Source organism: Nycticebus coucang, chromosome 7 (assembly GCF_027406575.1).
Source record: "Nycticebus coucang isolate mNycCou1 chromosome 7, mNycCou1.pri, whole genome shotgun sequence".
NCBI lineage: Eukaryota > Metazoa > Chordata > Mammalia > Primates > Lorisidae > Nycticebus > Nycticebus coucang.
In genome coordinates, this window is record NC_069786.1 from 87,194,010 (window position 1) to 87,213,990 (window position 19,981).

Consider the following 19,981-nt stretch of genomic DNA (forward strand, 5'->3'; position numbering starts at 1 on the left):
AGATTCTGCAAGCTGCCAGGAGTAAGCGCCAGTTGACCTACAGGGGCAAATCCATCAGAGTGACCGCAGACTTCTCTAATGAAACTTTCCAAGCAAGAAGACAATGGTCATCTACCTTTAATCTACTTAAACAGAACAATTTCCAGCCCAGAATTCTGTACCCTGCTAAGCTAAGCTTCAAAATTGACGGAGAAATCAAATCATTTACGGATATACAAACATTGAGGAAATTCGCCACAACAAGACCACCTCTACAGGAAATACTTCAACCTGTTCTGCACACTGACCACCACAATGGATCAGCAGCAAAGTAAGAACTCAGAAATTAAACAACAGAACCAAACCTCCACACTGATGCAAAAGATAAAACTAAGCAATGGACTCTCACAAAATAAGATGAATAGAATACTACCACACTTATCAATTATCTCAATAAATGTTAATGGCTTGAATTCCCCACTGAAGAGACATAGATTGGTTGACTGGATTAAAAAACACAAGCCATCCATTTGCTGTCTGCAAGAAACACACCTGGCTTTAAAAGACAAATTAAAGCTCCGAGTCAAGGGTTGGAAGACAATTTTTCAGGCAAATGGAATTCAGAAGAAAAGAGGAGTTGCAATCTTATTTTCAGACACATGTGGATTTAAAGCAACTAAAGTCAAAAAAGACAAAGATGGTCACCTTATATTGGTCAAGGGAAAAATACAACAAGAAGACATTTCAATTCTAAATATCTATGCACCTAATTTAAATGCTCCCAGATTCTTGAAACAGACCTTACTCAGTCTGAGCAATATGATATCTGATAATATCATAATAACAGGGGACCTTAACACTCCTCTTACAGAGCTGGACAGATCCTCTAAACAGAAATTAAACAAGGATATAAGAGACTTAAATGAGACCCTAGAACAACTGTGCTTGATAGACGCATATAGAACACTCTATCCCAAAGATAAAGAATATACATTCTTCTCATCACCCCATGGAACATTCTCCAAAATTGATCATATCCTGGGACACAAAACAAATATCAACAGAATCAAAAGAATTGAAATTTTACCTTGTATCTTCTCAGACCATAAGGCACTAAAGGTGGAACTCAACTCTAACAAAAATGCTCGACCCCACCCAAAGGCATGGAAACTAAACAATCTTCTGTTGAATAACAGATGGGTGAAGGAAGAAATAAAACAGGAAATCATTAACTTCCTTGAGCATAACAACAATGAAGACACAAGCTACCAAAACCTGTGGGATACTGCAAAAGCAGTTTTGAGAGGAAAATTCATCGCTTTAGATGCCTACATTCAAAAAACAGAAAGAGAGCACATCAACAATCTCACAAGAGATCTTATGGAATTGGAAAAAGAAGAACAATCTAAGCCTAAACTCAGTAGAAGAAAAGAAATATCCAAAATCAAATCAGAGATCAATGAAATTGAAAACAAAAGAATCATTCAGAAAATTAATGAAACAAGGAGTTGGTTTTTTGAAAAAATAAATAAAATAGATAAACCATTGGCCAGACTAACGAGGAATAGAAAAGTAAAATCTCTAGTAACCTCAATCAGAAATGATAAAGGGGAAATAACAACTGATCCCACAGAGATACAAGAGATCATCTCTGAATACTACCAGAAACTCTATGCCCAGAAATTTGATAATGTGAAAGAAATGGATCAATATTTGGAATCACACCCTCTCCCTAGACTCAGCCAGGAAGAAATAGAGCTCCTGAACAGACCAATTTCAAGCACTGAGATCAAAGAAACAATAAAAAAGCTTCCAACCAAAAAATGCCCTGGTCCAGATGGCTTCACTCCAGAATTCTATCAAACCTTCAAGGAAGAGCTTATTCCTGTACTGCAGAAATTATTCCAAAAAATTGAGGAAGAAGGAATCTTCCCCAACACATTCTATGAAGCAAACATCACCCTGATACCAAAACCAGGAAAAGACCCAAACAAAAAGGAGAATTTCAGACCAATCTCACTCATGAATATAGATGGAAAAATTCTCAACAAAATCCTAGCCAATAGATTACAGCTTATCATCAAAAAAGTCATTCATCATGATCAAGCAGGCTTCATCCCAGGGATGCAAGGCTGGTTCAACATACGCAAGTCCATAAACGTTATCCACCATATTAACAGAGGCAAAAATAAAGATCACATGATCCTCTCCATAGATGCAGAAAAAGCATTTGATAAAATCCAGCATCCTTTTCTAATTAGAACACTGAAGAGTATAGGCATAGGTGGCACATTTCTAAAACTGATTGAAGCTATCTATGACAAACCCACAGCCAATATTTTACTGAATGGAGTAAAACTGAAAGCTTTTCCTCTTAGATCTGGAACCAGACAAGGTTGTCCTCTGTCACCTTTACTATTCAACATAGTGCTGGAAGTTCTAGCCAATACAATTAGGCAAGACAAGGAAATAAAGGGAATCCAAATGGGAGCAGAGGAGGTCAAACTCTCCCTCTTTGCTGACGACATGATCTTATACTTAGAGAACCCCAAAGACTCAACCACAAGACTCCTAGAAGTCATCAAAAAATACAGTAATGTTTCAGGATATAAAATCAATGTCCACAAGTCAGTAGCCTTTGTATACACCAATAACAGTCAAGAGGAGAAGCTAATTAAGGACACAACTCCCTTCACCATAGTTTCAAAGAAAATGAAATACCTAGGAATATACCTAACGAAGGAGGTGAAGGACCTCTATAAAGAAAACTATGAACTCCTCAGAAAGGAAATAGCAGAGGATATTAACAAATCGAAGAACATACCATGCTCATGGATGGGAAGAATCAACATTGTTAAAATGTCTATACTTCCCAAAGCAATCTACCTATTCAATGCCATTCCTATCAAAGTACCTACATCGTACTTTCAAGATTTGGAAAAAATGATTCTGCGTTTTGTATGGAACCGGAAAAAACCCCGTATAACTAAGGCAGTTCTTAGTTACAAAAATAAAGCTGGGGGCATCAGCATACCAGATTTTAGTCTGTACTACAAAGCCATAGTGCTCAAGACAGCATGGTACTGGCACAAAAACAGAGACATAGACACTTGGAATCGAATTGAACACCAAGAAATGAAACTAACATCTTACAACCACCTAATCTTCGATAAACCAAACAAGAACTTACCTTGGGGGAAAGACTCCCTATTCAATAAATGGTGTTGGGAGAATTGGATGTCTGCGTGTAAAAGACTGAAACTGGACCCACACCTTTCCCCACTCACAAAAATTGATTCAAGATGGATAAAGGACTTAAATTTAAGGCACGAAACAATAAAAATCCTCAAAGAAAGCATAGGAAAAACACTGGAAGATATTGGCCTGGGGGAAGACTTCATGAAGAAGACTGCCATGGCAATTGCAACAACAACAAAAATAAACAAATGGGACTTCATTAAACTGAAAAGCTTCTGTACAGCTAAGGTGACGATATCCAAAGCAAAGAGACAACCCACACAATGGGAAAGGATATTTGCATATTTTCAATCAGACAAAAGCTTGATAACCAGGATCTATAGAGAACTCAAATTAATCCACATGAAAAAAGCCAACAATCCCTTATATCAATGGGCAAGAGACATGAATAGAACTTTCTCTAAAGACGACAGACGAATGGCTAACAAACACATGAAAAAATGTTCATCATCTCTATATATTAGAGAAATGCAAATCAAAACATCCCTGAGATATCATCTAACCCCAGAGAGAATGGCCCACATCACAAAATCTCAAAACTGCAGATGCTGGCGTGGATGTGCAGAGAAGGGAACACTTTTACACTGCTGGTGGGACTGCAAACTAGTACAACCTTTCTGGAAGGAAGTATGGAGAAACCTCAAAGCACTCAACCTAGACCTCCCATTCGATCCTGCAATCCCATTACTGGGCATCTACCCAGAAGGAAAAAAATCCTTTTATCATAAGGACACTTGTACTAGACTGTTTATTGCAGCTCAATTTACAATCGCCAAAATGTGGAAACAGCCTAAATGCCCACCAACCCAGGAATGGATTAACAAGCTGTGGTATATGTATACCATGGAATACTATTCAGCCATTAAAAAAAATGGAGACTTTACATCCTTCATATTAACCTGGATGGAAGTGGAAGACATTATTCTTAGTAAAGCATCACAAGAATGGAGAAGCATGAATCCTATGTACTCAATCTTGATATGAGGACAATTAATGACAATTAAGGTTATGGGGGGGGGAAGCAGAAAGAGAGAGGGAGGGAGTGGGGTGGGGCCTTAGTGTGTGTCACACGTTATGGGGGCAAGACATGATTGCAAGAGGGACTTTACCTAACAATTGCAATCAGTGTAACTGGCTTATTGTACCCTCAATGAATCCCCAACAATAAAAAAAAAAGAAAAAAAAAAAAATGTCTATACTTCCCAAAGCAATCTACCTATTCAATGCCATTCCTATCAAAATACCAACATCGTACTTTCAAGATTTGGAAAAAATGATTCTGCGTTTTGTATGGAACCGGAAAAAACCCCGTATAGCTAAGGCAGTTCTTAGTAACAAAAATAAAGCTGGGGGCATCAGCATACCAGATTTTAGTCTGTACTACAAAGCCATAGTGCTCAAGACAGCATGGTACTGGCACAAAAACAGAGACATAGACACTTGGAATCGAATTGAAAACCAAGAAATGAAACTAACATTTTACAACCACCTAATCTTTGATAAACCAAACAAGAACATACCTTGGGGGAAAGACTCCCTATTCAATAAATGGTGTTGGGAGAACTGGATGTCTACATGTAAAAGACTGAAACTGGACCCACACCTTTCCCCACTCACAAAAATTGATTCAAGATGGATAAAGGACTTAAACTTAAGGCATGAAACAATAAAAATCCTCCAAGAAAGCATAGGAAAAACACTGGAAGATATTGGCCTGGGGAAAGACTTCATGAAGAAGACCGCCATGGCAATTGCAACAACAACAAAAATAAACAAATGGGACTTCATTAAACTGAAAAGCTTCTGTACAGCTATGGAGACAATAACCAAAGCAAAGAGACAACCTACACAATGGGAAAGGATATTTGCATATTTTCAATCAGACAAAAGCTTGATAACTAGGATCTATAGAGAACTCAAATTAATCCACATGAAAAAAGCCAACAATCCCATATATCAATGGGCAAGAGACATGAATAGAACTTTCTCTAAAGACGACAGATGAATGGCTAACAAACACATGAAAAAATGTTCATCATCTCTATATATTAGAGAAATGCAAATCAAAACATCCCTGAGATATCATCTAACCCCAGTGAGAATGGCCCACATCACAAAATCTCAAAACTGCAGATGCTGGCGTGGATGTGGAGAGAAGGGAACACTTTTACACTGCTGGTGGGACTGCAAACTAGTACAACCTTTCTGGAAGGAAGTATGGAGAAACCTCAAAGCACTCAAGCTAGACCTCCCATTTGATCCTGCAATCCCATTACTGGGCATCTACCCAGAAGGAAAGAAATCCTTTTATCATAAGGACACTTGTACTAGACTGTTTATTGCAGCTCAATTTACAATCGCCAAAATGTGGAAACAGCCTAAATGCCCACCAACCCAGGAATGGATTAACAAGCTGTGGTATATGTATACCATGGAATACTATTCAGCCATTAAAAAAAATGGAGACCTTACATCCTTCATATTAACCTGGATGGACGTGGAAGACATTATTCTTAGTAAAGCATCACAAGAATGGAGAAGCATGAATCCTATGTACTCAATTTTGATATGAGGACAATTAATGACAATTATGGTTATGGGGGGGAAACAGAAAGAGGGAAGGAGGGAGGTGGGTGGGGCCTTGGTGTGTGTCACACTTTATGGGGGCAAGACATGATTGCAAGAGGGACTTTACCTAACAATTGCAATCAGTGTAACCTGGCTTATTGTACCCTCAATGAATCTCCAACAATAAAAAAAAAAAAAAATTGTGACTTTAAAAAAAAAAAAAAAAAGAAAGTGCTATATTAGATGACTTGTTATTTTTCTGTATAATGTACTTGTCGGGCTCTATAAGGGTATAAAAGTGAATAAACATTATTTATTCCTTAAAGTCTAATAAACTAAGGTCATTTAAGCTTTGCAAGGGTACTATTAGTACAGTAATAGCTAACGTATAAAATGATTATTATACCCTCCATGTACTACGCTAGGTTTTTTAATGCATTACCTTATTTACCATTTACAAGCACTTTAAGTTAAACACTGTTATTATTCTCATCTTATATACATATCGAAAGAGAAGCTGCCAGAGACCAAGCTATCTGCCATAAGATGAAGTAGTGAACCCATTCTTTAAGCCTAGGCATTCTTTTAAGATTCATGCTCTTAACTATAACCTCATGCTACCTCCTACAAAATATGTGTGTCAAATCTTGAATCTGCGAAGCCCAGAATGATGCTACACTAAAGTCAAAGAAACCCGCCACCTGGTATTTCTCTACTTCCCTAAGAATGACATTTATTTATTTTTATTTTTTGAGGCACAGTCTCAGTCTGTCACCCTGGGTAGAGTGCCATGGAGTCATAGCTCACAGCAACCTCAAACTCTTGGGTTCAAGCCATCCTCTTGTCTCAGCCTTCAGAGTAGCTAAGACTACAGGTGCCCAGCTAGTTTTTCTATTTGTAATAGAGATGAGATCTCACTCTTGCTCAGGCTGGTCTCAAACTCCTCAGCTCAAGGACTCTACCAGCTCTGCCTCCCAGAGTGCTAGGGTTACAGGCATGAGCTATTGTGCCTGACCCAACAATGACATTTTAAATGATACATATAATCTAATAATTCCAGCAAAACAAAGTTGAAACTTACCAAATGTTGCAGTATGATATTAGTCCTTTTGAATGCATTAAACCTAAAAGAGATGTAGAATACAATGAGCACAGTAATGTGGGTAATCGGTCTCAATTTATAAACACTATATCATCTTCTAAAAGTATAGAATAAAAAGTTAAAAATTTTTAACTCTTACTCATTGCTGGTAAAAACACAAAATGGCACAGCTACTTTGAAAGGCAGTTTGGCAGTTTCTTACAAAACTAGACATACTCTCACCATGTGATCCAGCAATATGTTCCTTAATATTTACCTAAATGAGCTGAAAACATACGTCCACAAAAAAACCTGCCCATGAATTCTATGGTAGCTTTATTCTTAATTGCCAAAATGTGTAAGTAATCAAGTTGTCTTTCAATGGATGAAGGACAAACTAACTTTGGTACAAGCATACAGTGGAATATTCTCAGCTGTAAAAAGAAATAAGCAATAAGAAAAAAGGGAAAGAAATATAAATGCATAGTACTAAGCAAAGAAGCCAGTCTGAAAGGCTACATACTGTTATTATTTTTACTACAAGTTATCCTGAAAAAGGCAAAATTATGACATCAACAGAAAGAACAATGATTGCCACAGTTTGTGGGGGAGGGAGTGAGGAAAGAAGAAAGGAATGAATTAATGGAACATAGGAGATGTTTAGGACAGTGAAACTAATTGGTATGACACTGTAATGGTAGATATATATCATATCTGTCAAAATTTTCTGTCCAAACTATCAGCTCAATTTTCGTGTAAACTTAAAACTACTCTAAAAAGTAGTCTATTATTTAACATAAAGTGGTTTGGTAAATATGTAATAAAATAGGCATCCTTAGACACTGCCAAGAGATGTACAAAGCAGTTCTGCCCTTCTAGTAGCCAGTCTAGAAATACAGATCCACAACTTGTGAACTGATCATACCCTTTGATCTAGTAATTCCACAAGCATTTACACTAATGAAATCTCAGAGACCTGGTATTTAGGTAAATACCAAGGAGTGTATTGCTGGATCACATTATAAAGATATTCGTGGCTTGGCACCCATAGCACAGTGGTTACTGCACCAGTCACATGCACTGAACATGGAGGGTTTGAACCTGGCTCAGGCCAGCTAAATAACAATGACAACTGCAACAAGAAAATAGCCGGGCATTGTGGCAGGCTCCCGTAGTCCCAGCTATTTTTGAGGCTGAGGCAAAAGAATGGCTTAAGCCCAAGAGCTTGAGGTCACTGTGAGCACTCTACTGAGGGCAACATAGTGAGACTTTGTCTAAAAAAAAAAAAAAAAAAAAAAATTCGCAACTATTATTTACATAAAGGAAAAATTTGAAATGAAGTAAATACCTAAAAACAGAACAACCTTTTAAAAATTGTGTCACCTCAACTGCCATGATGTGGAATCAATCCAAGTACCCATCAATCCACGAATGGATTTAAAAACAGTGATATATGTATACCATGGAATACTATTCAGCCATTAAAACGATGGAGACTTTGTATCTCTTGTGTTTACCTGAATGGAGTTGAAACACTCTCTTTACTAAAGTATCACAAGAATGTAAAAGTATCCATTATACTAAATACTAATTTGAAAACAGCAGATGAACAACTAAACCCCTATACAAGAGACAAACACAAATTCAAGTGGTGGGGGTAGAGGAGGGAGAGGGAGAAGATAAGTTGAGGGAGACTGGTAAACTTTCACCTCATGGGCACACCTCATGGGCGAAGGGCTCAACTACAACTTGGACTTTACAAACAGTGTAACCTAATCATTGTACTCGCATATTAATCTGAAATTTTAAAAGTGTCATTTATATATAACATTACATGACATTAATATTTGTGACGTGGAAAATAGTTATGAAAGAAATTATAAAAAGAAACAAAGTTATAAAGCAATGAACACAATATACTTCTATTTTGTTGTTTTAAAAGTGCTTGTTGGGGCTGGGCGCTGTGGCTCACACCTGCAATCCTTGCACCCAGGGAGGCAGAACAGCATGGATTGCCTGAGCCCACAGGTTGGTGACCAGCCAGACCAAGAGGGAGACTCTGTCTCTAAAAATAGCCAGGCGTTGTGGCAGGCACCTGTAGTCCCAGCTACTCGAGAGGCAGAGGCAAGAGAATCACCTGAGCCCAAGAGTTTGAGGTTGCCGTAAGCATGGCACTCAAAAAGATGACAAAGTGATCCAAAAATAAATAAATAAATAAATAAAATAAAAGTGCTTGTTGGATTAGGAATACAAAGCTTTAGACACAACTGGTCAAAACAGACCAGAGAATGGTAGAGGGCTGGGGGAACTGGGATGGGGCAGAAACAAACACAAAGTGTTGGAAAGCTTCTCTATCTAGATGATGGTCACAGGACTGATACATAGGAAATGTTTCAGTAAGCTAAAAATTTTGGAATAATGTACCTGAGTGCCTTATGTAAATTATAATTTTTAAATAAAGTAAGAAACAACACAGGTGAAGGCAGTGACTGGAAGGAACCTTGAGGGCGGCTTCTGGCATCCTGATACAGCTCATTTCTTGGTCCAGACACTGGATTTCAGGTTACGATAGGTTTGTGAAAATTCATCAAGTTGTATGGTTATGCTCTGGGCTTTTTAAAAAAAATTCCAACAAAAGATAACAGTTCTTACCCTGGAGAAACTCACAATGTAGTGACAGATACATATAAAAATACTGTAGCTAGAATATACTTAGATGCATCCTTCTTGTTTAAGAAGTTAAATTTAAGATCTATGGAAAAAGACCAAAAGTAGTATCAACAGCAGCCTGATAAGAACTGTGCACATGTGTAAATATATATATGATAGAACTGATAAACTGCTCATTTGTTAATGTTTCAAAGATAACTTAAGATGATATGAGGAACAATGCAGCCTAGCCGAGGCTTAAAAAAAAGTAATATAACCATTGTTACCACTCAGAATCACATCTTAGATGAATGAATTTATAAAAATATTTGTAATCCAACTTACTTTTCAGAATTTACTATCTTTTATATTACATTCAAATCAAATAATACTACAAAAAAGGGGGAATCACTTGTATGTTTAAATCAGTTTACTTTACATTCTTGTACTAGAATATTTTGAACTTGCCTTATAATAAATAAAATGTTCTTATCAAATCATGACTCTAAAACTGGACTGCACAAAAGAATCACCTAGGGACTCCTACAGAAATTCCAAAGCCCATGTCACACCTAAGGTCAATTTAATCAAACTCTAACAACAGAACATAGGCATAGGTATTTTGTTTGAAGGGCCTCTCACTGATTCCAAAGTGCAGACAAGTTGTCAATAAAATCAATACTTCATAAAAATTAAAGTGACAGATTCTAGCTTATTTGGGAATACTTTCTAAATAAAGTTTTCATACACTTTTAAAACCTGAACTACACTTAGCCTAACACAACAGTCCTAAATTTTTTTCGACTTGACATGATTTTATCTTTTTTTTGAAGTTTTATGTGTCCAAAAATGTAAGAGCTAATTTCTTTAAATTTAAATGAGTCAGAATTTCTTAATGAGGCCAGTACCCAAATGTCAGTTCAAGGTTAAAAAGAGTACTGCCAGCTTGGAAAGTTTTACGTAACAATTTAAGTAAGACCCGTGGCATAAGGAGTCAACAGAGAAAACTGGCCTAGATTCAAGTCTCAGATTTGTTTCTGAGATAGAATCTTAACAAAAATAAATAAATATATACATACATAAAATAAAATCTTATTTCACTCAGAGAAAGTTAATGTAAACCTAACAAATACAACACACTATTCATGGCCTTTATAGGTCACAAAACTCTGTGGCCCAATACCACAAAAACACATATACTATACATACGTGCAACTTGACCCTTTACCAGAGTCCATATAATTATACACGTATTGCTTCCACTTGTTCCAAATTCACACTCAACTATCATTTAAATTTTTATAACATTAGGTCATATGCATGGGACTCATCCCTGTAATCCTAGCACTCTGACTGACGTGGGGGGATCCCTTGAGCTCAGGAGATGAGACCAGCCTGAGCAAGAGTGAGACCCTGTCTCTCTAAAAATAGAAAAAATTGGCTGGGCATTGTGGAGGACATCTATAGTTCCAGCTACTCGAGAGGCTGAGGTGGGAAGATCACTTGAATCTAGGAGTTTGAAGTTGCTGGGAACTAAGCTGATGCCATGGCACTCTAGCCTGGGCAACACAGTGAGACTCTATCTCTAAATAAATAAATAAGATTTCTGCATTATTAACTTTTATAGCTCAAAATGTACTTGAGAATTCAGGCTCCCCAAGTAATTCTCAATTTATGGTCTTCTCTTTCCTTTCTATTGGCTCCCAAACTGCCACCTGGAAAGGAAGAGGACATGCACATCTCATTATTCCCTCCCCCCCTTTTTTCTTTTTTGAGACAGAGTCTCACTACATCACCCTCAGTAGAGTGTCATGGTGTCATGGCGTCACAGCTCACAGCAAACTCAAACTCTTGGGCTTAAGCGATTCTCTTTCTTGCCTCAGTCTCACAAGTAGCTAGGACTACAGGCACCCGCCACAACATCCAGCTACTTTTTTGTTGCAGTCGTCATTGTTGTTTAGCTGGCCCAGGACAGAATCTGCCAGCCTTGGTGCATGTGGCCATCGTCGTTACCACTATGCTACAGGCGCCGAGCCTACTCCTAATTTCTTAATTCACTTTAACAGGCTTATCTCCTTCAAATGATGTCAATCTGGCTTCTTGGAACAGTACCTTGTTTTCAAGGTACGGTCCCTGGACCAGCACCATCAGCACTCACTGGCAACTTGTAAGAAATACAAATTCTCTGTCCCACTGGAGACCGACTGAACAAGAAACTGTAGGGGCTGGGGCCAGAAATCTGTGTTTATAAAGCCACAGGTGATTATGATACACGCTAAAGTTTAAAAATACTGTCTTGGATGAGAATAACATTTAGGAACTTTCCGCAATTATCCAATAAAACGAACATGGACTCATAAAATTAAAAAAAAAAAAATTCTACATGAAACTGTTTAAGCAGAAAGAAGGAGTATTACACTAGAAGTAGGCAAGATAATATGTAAATAGAGCAGAGAAACAAATCCAGGAGGATAAGTAATTCAGCCATGAGCTGATGAACAGCAGCTACAGAAACAGAAAGGAATGATTTTTGGAGAGTCATTCTGAAGTTAAAAACTCAATGGAAAATTAAGGAATTATGTCAAAAATGACCTCAAGACTTTAAGCCGGAGAAGCTAGAAATACTGAAAAAACTGGGGAGGAAGCTAGCCAATTTATAGGACGAAATATGATTTTGATTTTGTAGTTTATATTCACAAAAGTAAAAATATTCAACAACAAATTTGAAAATAGACTGGCATGTGAAAGAAAAGTTAGGACTAAAGATATGCCAGGAAGTCATATACATATACAATTCACTGAGGCATAACGATTTCTCAACCACCTCTGAGAAATAAATGAGAAAGCCTCAATTAAAAACTATTGGACAGGGCGGCGCCTGTGGCTCAGTGAGTAGGGCGCCGGCCCCATATGCCGAGGGTGGTGGGTTCAAATCCAGCCCCGGCTGAACTGCAACCAAAAAATAGCTAGGCATTGTGGCGGGGGCCTGTAGTCCCAGCTGCTCAGGAGGCTGAGGCAAGAGAATCCGTAAGCCCAAGAGTTAGAGGTTGATGTGAGCCATGTGACGTCATGGCACTCTACCCAAGGGTGGTACAGTGAGATTCTGTCTCTACAAAAAATATATAAATAAATAAAAATAAAATAAAATAAACTATTGGACAGAAGGTTGCTGCCTGCGGGTATGCAAATGTGTTTTCTGCTCAGCAGCATTTTAAAACTACCAACATTTTTTTAAAAATCAACAGATTGCACCTAAAAATGCAGTTTTCCATATTTTCTAGAAAAAAATGGTAACTATGAAACCCTAGGTGATATTTTATAATGGCAACAATGCCTGGGGCTAAGACGTGGTCTCTTTTGGAAAGAGCACACTCTTCAGTCACCAGTGCCCTACTGGTTATCACAGCTGCCATCAGGCCAGCATCACTCAAAGCTTCCTTCCCAGCCTTTGTATTTGGGTTTGTAATTCCTAGCACAGAGCAAACATAACAGAGAATCAGAGACAGAGCTTCCATCAACTCTATGGAAGTAAAAGAGAGCAGCCAAACCTCAAGAATGTAAACAATGTAGTTGAGCAGAGTAAAGAGGAGATAGAATCTGAAATGAGCACCATTAACGACTTAGAGAACAACCTCAAGTAGCTTTGTTACCCTACCTAAATCTGGCTTTTATAACTATACTTGTTCCTTTAAGACACCTATCAAAGTTGATAACTAAATGGTGCTTTGTTCTAAGTATTTGATGTCTGCTTTCCTTTCAGGCTTCAAAGCCCTTACATAAGGAAAGTAAGAATCCCAAGTAGTCTAGGACAGATACAGGATAACAGAAATGCTTAAAACAGTGTTTCCCAGCAGCTGGAACAGAATACAACAGTAAGAACGCTGAATTCATGAAGTATACTGGGGCCAAATATGTGAAATCCAGACTGGTGAGATTGCCTCCAGTGTCAACCATGACCTGAGGCCTTTTTTCCTCTCAGAAACATTCCCATTCTGTGCCACCCTGGTCCTTTATACATTTATGGGTTAGGCTGTTGCAGACTACTTGATCTTGGTTTTGTGTCTCTGCTTTCTTGGGTAATATACACTACAGGGCTGGACATGGAAAAGGTGTTAATGTCTCTTGTCAAAGCCCCCAAACTAGTCCCGGCCTCACCTATGCAGTCTGCATCTTGAAATGTGGGGTGGAATAAAACCAAGCTGAACTGTGGGAATGAGAAATTCTTTCTCAGTTAACTTTGTTAACAAATACAGCTTTCCTAGCCGGGCGTTGTGGCGGGCGCCTGTAGTCTCAGCTGCTCGGGAGGCTGAGGCAAGAGAATCACATAAGCCCAAGAGCTGGAGGTTGCTGTGAGCCGTGTGACGCCATGGCACTCTACCCAGGGCATGAAGTGAGACTCTGTCTCTACAAAAAAAAAAAAAAAGCAGAGAATAATGCCCTTATGGCTCTTTATTCTACTTGAAAGACTCGGTGTTAGAGTAATAAAAAACACCAGGGACTTCCTTTTTTTCAAAAATAGGTTAATGCCACCTAATGTGGGCTTCTCTGAATGTGATGGCAAACTTCCAAATATGATATGGTAGTGAAAAGAAACTAACTGGTTTTTCAGAATATTAAGAACACAGAATTTTCCAACTCGTGTATTTGAATATTAGTTTCTAAAAAATAATAAGTCAAAATTGTGTTGGCTGAAAAAAAAGAAAGAACACAAATACAGCTTTCCTATTTATTTCGCAAATAATTTGGTATTGGTTGACAACTTCAAAAAAGTAGCAAGCAATAAGTACATGTACCGATGTTCTTAGTATTTACCAAATCTCACTGTGAGCTGGTGCAGGGACAACTAATTTTAAGGTACAAAAAAAAAAAACGAGAAGAAAAGCAACTCTTTAATGTATAACAAGTATTCACTGAGAATCAGATCTGTGGACACGATGTTAGACAACACTTTCTCTTAAAGCAGTAGCTACTCGCTGGCTACTCTTCTTAAGACAAATAAACACTCTCATCCCTTTGCAGGAAACCCCTAAGGCAAGCTCAAAGATGTAAAGAGCCCAGAAATATAAGTTGTCAAGGAAAGACGTCCTCCCTTCAAATGGGCCCAGTGACCTGCCATTGCATAGAGGCAGGCAGTAGGCTTCAAGACTAATGCAGCCTAACTTCCTAAGATTCCTACCAGATTTCCTCGACTGAGCTCATGCCACAGTGAGCAGCACTTCTTGCAGTTGTTTTTGTTGTTGTTGTTTGTTTGTTTTTTAGCCAGGATCATGTTTGTACCCGCCACCTCCGGTATATGCGGCCGGCGATCTACCCACTGAGCCACAAGCACCGCCCTTGAGCAGCACCTTTTGAAAAGTTAAACAGAACGTTTTCAAACAGGTTCCACCAAGCCACCTTAAATGTCCCAAACACTAGCCTGAAAAGTTCCAGACGCCTGCATCACCACTGGAGCCATTCCATAAAGCTAAATAAAGGCGTACAGGTGCAACAATGAACACAGTACACGTGTTTCTCAGCTGCACAAAACACGTCACTCAATTGCTGTGAACTGAATAACTAGGTGTCCCCAACCGTACTCAACTTTTAAGAAAGAAAATAGGGGTCAAAAAGAAAGAAAGTCCTGTGGCGTCAAGTCTGAACACGAGTTAGTGGCAGAAAAAGATGTCGCTGCAAAGTAGATGCTGGAAATTAGAAAGAAACACGGAGCTTGGCCAGGTGACTGGGGAGGGCCTAGGCTTGGTTCTGAGAGCTGCGCCTCCAAGGGCGACTCAAAACATTGCGGCCAAGCAGCACCCACTCCCGACCCTTTCCCCACTTCGGCGAGCGCAGCTGACCCGCCCGCTCACCTCGCCATGAGCCTGAACACCTCCGGCTCTGCCACCGCCAAAACACTCCGGAGCAAAAAGCACCGGGATCGCTCGCCTGTCTCACGTCAGACCCACCCACCGCCGCAGAGTACGGACGCCAAGCAGCTGAGGCGACCGACTAGCATCACTCACTTCAGACCCTCCCACCGCTGCCGTGCGCAGCCGGACACAGATGACGAGTCCTCCAGCGGGCCAGAGCGGCCCCTAGAGAACTTTTCCGCCCTGGGACTCCAAGGGGCGGAGCTAGAATTACTGGGAGAGGAAAGGGATGGAGGGCGGGGAAAGGAGAAGAGTTGGGGCGGGGACAGGGCGGGGCCGAAGGCGGGGCCGGGGACAGGGCGAAAGTGGACAGAGAGAGCTGAGGAGGGGCGGGAGGACGGAAGAGCGGGTGTACCCAGGCTCATTGATTAGCAGGAAAAGAGACTGCCTTCTAGAGGATGTCATGGAAAAAGTTCAACCTGACGTCTGGTCTTGGCCTGCTAATTGGAACAGCCATGATCAACATAAAAGACCTCTAGAGTTTCAATGATTTTTTAAATTAAAAATGTAAACTTAATATTATTTTCTTTGAGAAACAAAAGGATGAAATACGCTTAATAACAAGAGGACGTCGATGTAATTTATTCCTGGCCCAATATAGAGAAACTTTTTTCACATTAGGATTGGGACATATTCATTTGTCTTGAGAAAAGCTATAGATCTTCCATTCTTCCTTAAAGACAGGCAAGAATCGTCTGATTAAGAGATAATGTGTCTGGCGGCGCCCTTAGCTCAGTGGGGCGCCAGCCACATACACAGAGGCTGGCGGATTCAAACCCAGCCTGGGCCTGCTAAACAACGATGACAACTGCAAGAACAACAACAAAATAGCCGGGCCTTGTGGCGGGCGCCTGTAGTCCCAGCTACTTGGGAGACTGAGACAAGAGAACCACTTGAGCCCAAGAGTTTGGGGTTGCTGTGAGCTGTGACGCTAAGGCACTCTACGGAGGGCAACATAGTGAAACTCTGTCTTAAAGAAAAAGAGAGAGATAATGTGTCTTTACCAATTAAACTAAAAGTTACTGTTATCAGTAAAAGTATGATTATATTGAGAAAGTAGCTTACTCTTAAATGAAACCAAGATTTAATTCAAACCACTAGGATCCACCCGAAAATTGAGAAGAATGTTCTTCTACTTCCAGATTTACCAAATCTCTAGCAGCTTGCCACTAAAGTATTTACACATTTATCAGAAAAAACGAAATTCAGAGAGGAGGAAGTTAAAAGAATTATTCTTAGCTCCTTGATATTTAAGGAAATACACTGTCAGTCTTTGATCAAAAATTATTTTTCTAATCTAGGTCAAATACAGTGGTCAAATATCTGCTGAGCAGAGGATAAACAACAGCATCACAGAAGGAACTTCTGACCTGCAATTCAATTATTAACCATCTGCAGATGATCATCAACTGACATCATCATGTCTCATTCATTGTGCACAAAAATGAACAGGTCATCTGGACCTAATATGGTTTACTGGAAAAAGCACGGACTTTCCTTGTAGACAACCCAAGATTCAAATCTTCCTTGTCTCCCTAGCTTTATGTGTGTACAATCTGTGTCTCAAAAAGCCCCATTCATGTTCTTGGTTTAATGCTCTGCTTTTAATAATTTTTGGACAAGAATTCCTATGTTTTCATTTTACAACAGGCCTGCAAATTACGTAATCAGTTCTTCCCTAGCATACTAATAATTTAATGACTCTGCCGAAATATGTAACTTTTTAAAGCCTCAGTTTACTCATCTGAAAATGGGTCTGCTGATGACCAAAGACTACAGGTACTTATAAAAACTAAATTGAAAAATGGATGGAAATACATGCATAAATTACTTAGCACTGCCCAGGCATTCAAGATCTGTCAGTTACACCACCACCTTCCACCAAGCCAGCCTACCTCTTTCTAAATTTTCCATTTCTGCTAATGATGCCATCAGTCTTCTGGCCTCCAACTGTGCAAATCTCGAAGCTCTTTTTTTTTTTTAATCTTCTATTTTGAAGATTTTTCAAACATATTGAAAAGTTATAAGAATTTTAAAGGAAACACCTATATATTCACCACTCTGATTCTACCCACATTAACCTTTTATCTTGCTTTATCATCTGTATCCTACCACTATCTTATTTTCTAAATGCATTTCTAAGTTAATTACAGACATCAGTGTACTTCCCCAAATATTTAGCATACATATTATCTAGAGTTGAATATTTGTTTAAATGTTTTTCCTATTCAGATGAAATTTACATACAATGAAACGCACAACTCTTAAGCGTAGATTCACTGAGTTTGACAAATGTATATATACCTGTGTAACAAAAACTCCTCTAAGACATTATACACCATTTTACTTTCACCATTTTCCAGGCATTTTTTTCCTACCAGCCCTCAGAGACATTCTGATTTTTTTTCTTCCATAGATTAGTTTTGCATTTTCTAGAACTTCAAGTAAAATGGAATCATACAGTATATACTTTTTGTGAATAGTGTCTTTCATTTGGCAAAATGTCTATATTGTAGTGTGTATCAGTGGTTTACCCCATGTACTACTGAGTAGTATTTCATTGTCTGAATAATAACCCCAGTTTGCTGATCCATCCTCCTCTTGATGGATAGCTTGGCTGTTTCCAGTTTGGGGCTATTATGAATAACAAGGGTATATCCATGGTTGTCTAGTAGTTAGGATTTTGGGGGAGGAGGCAGAAAAGCTGCTACAAACATTCTTGTTTCAATCTTTTTTTTTTTTTTTTTTTTGTAGAGACAGAGTCTCACTGTACCGCCCTCGGGTAGAGTGCCGTGGCGTCACACGGCTCACAGCAACCTCTAACTCTTGGGCTTACGCGATTCTCTTGCCTCAGCCTCCGGAGCAGCTGGGACTACAGGCGCCCGCCACAACGCCCGGCTATTTTTTTGTTGCCATTTGGCCGGGGCTGGGTTTGAACCCGCCACCCTCGGCATATGGGGCCGGCGCCCTACTCACTGAGCTACAGGAGCCGCCCCTTGTTTCAATCTTTTATAGATGTATGTTTTCTTTTCTCTTGGGTAAATACCTACAAAGTGGAGTTGCTTGTTTATAGCAACAAGATCTTTTTCAAGGGTTCTCATCATTTTAGACAAGAATTCTGGTGGCAGACAAAGCATAGAATGAGAAAAAAAATTATAGATAATATATTTAATAAAGAGCTTGTATCTAGAATATGTAAATAATTATTACAATTAAAACAAACCAATCATTACAATTAAATTTTTACATGGGCAATAGATTCAAATATACAGTTCTCAAAAAAAAATATATATAAATGATCAATAAACATATGGAAAGTGCTCAATATCATTAGCCATCAGGGAAATGCAATCAAACCAAAAATGATATATGACTTCATAAAACACTAGGATGGCTAAACTCAAATAAGACAGATAAGCCAGGTACAGTGGCTCACACTATAATCCCAGCATCTTGGGAGGCTGAGGGAGGAGGATTGCTTGAGCCCAGGAGTTTGAAACCAACTTAGGCAAAACAGTGAGACCCCCATCTCTACAGCAAATTTTAAAATTCTCCATGCATGGTGGCATGCACCTATATTCCCAGCTACTTAGGAGTCAGAGGCAGGAAGATCACTTGAGACCAGGGGTTCAAGGTTGCAGTGAGCTATTATCAGGCTACTGCATGCCAGCCTGGATGACAGAATGAGATCCTGTCTCAAAGAAATAAAATTTTTTTAAAAAAGACAAAAGCAAGTATGGTAAGGAGGATTTGGAATTTGCATACACTGCTGGCAGGAATGTAAAATGGTATGGCAATTCCTCAAATGGTAAAATAAAGAGTTACTGTATGACCCAACAATTCCACCCCTCGAGATCTGCACAAGAGAAATAAAACCATAGTACACACAGAAACTTGTACGTGACTGTTTAAAGCATCATTATTCAAAACAGCCAAAAAGTGAAAACAACTCAAATGTACATCAACCAATGAATAATAAAAACAGAAGTTATATGTTGATATAATAAAGTATTATTTAGCAAGAAAAAATGAAGTAGTGAGGCAACATGAAAAAACTTCAAAAACGCTAAGTGAAGGAAGCCAGTCATGATAGACCACATATTATATGATTCCATTAATATGAGTGTCTGGAATAAGCAAACATATAAAGACATAAAAATGATTAGAAGTTGGGGCGCCGCCTGTGGCTCAGTGAGTAGGGCGCCAGTCCCATATGCCGAGGGTGGCGGGTTCAAACCCAGCCCCGGCCAAACTGCAACCAAAAAATAGCCGGGCGTTGTGGCGGGCGCCTGTAGTCCCAGCTGCTCGGGAGGCTGAGGCAAGAGAATCGCGTAAGCCCAAGAGTTAAGAGGTTGCTGTGAGCCGTGTGACGCCACGGCACTCTACCCGAGGGCGGTACAGTGAGACTCTGTCTCTACAAAAAAAAAAAAAAAAAAATGATTAGAAGTTACCTAGAGTTTGGGAGGAAGTGAGAGAATTGGAGGGTGACAACTAAGGAGTATGAGGCTTTTCTGTGGTGTAATGAAAATATTCTCAAATG

The 19,981-nt window shown here is 39.1% G+C and overlaps 1 protein-coding gene across 3 annotated transcripts in view; it reads right to left on the reverse strand.

The window, feature by feature from the left end:
- Window positions 1-15,571, reverse strand: part of HIBCH (3-hydroxyisobutyryl-CoA hydrolase) — a 113,168-nt gene extending 97,597 nt beyond the window's left edge. For 2 of the 3 annotated variants that reach the window (XM_053596685.1, XM_053596683.1), the window contains exons 1-2: window positions 15,382-15,571; window positions 6,887-6,929 (exon numbers count right to left, since the gene is read on the reverse strand). In XM_053596685.1, the coding sequence (XP_053452660.1) occupies window positions 6,887-6,929; window positions 15,382-15,389 (51 nt within the window). In that variant the 5' untranslated portion in view covers window positions 15,390-15,571. The remainder of the gene's footprint in view (window positions 1-6,886; window positions 6,930-15,381) is intronic. The other variant, XM_053596684.1, reaches the window with a different exon arrangement.
- Window positions 15,572-19,981: the final 4,410 nt, after the last annotated feature.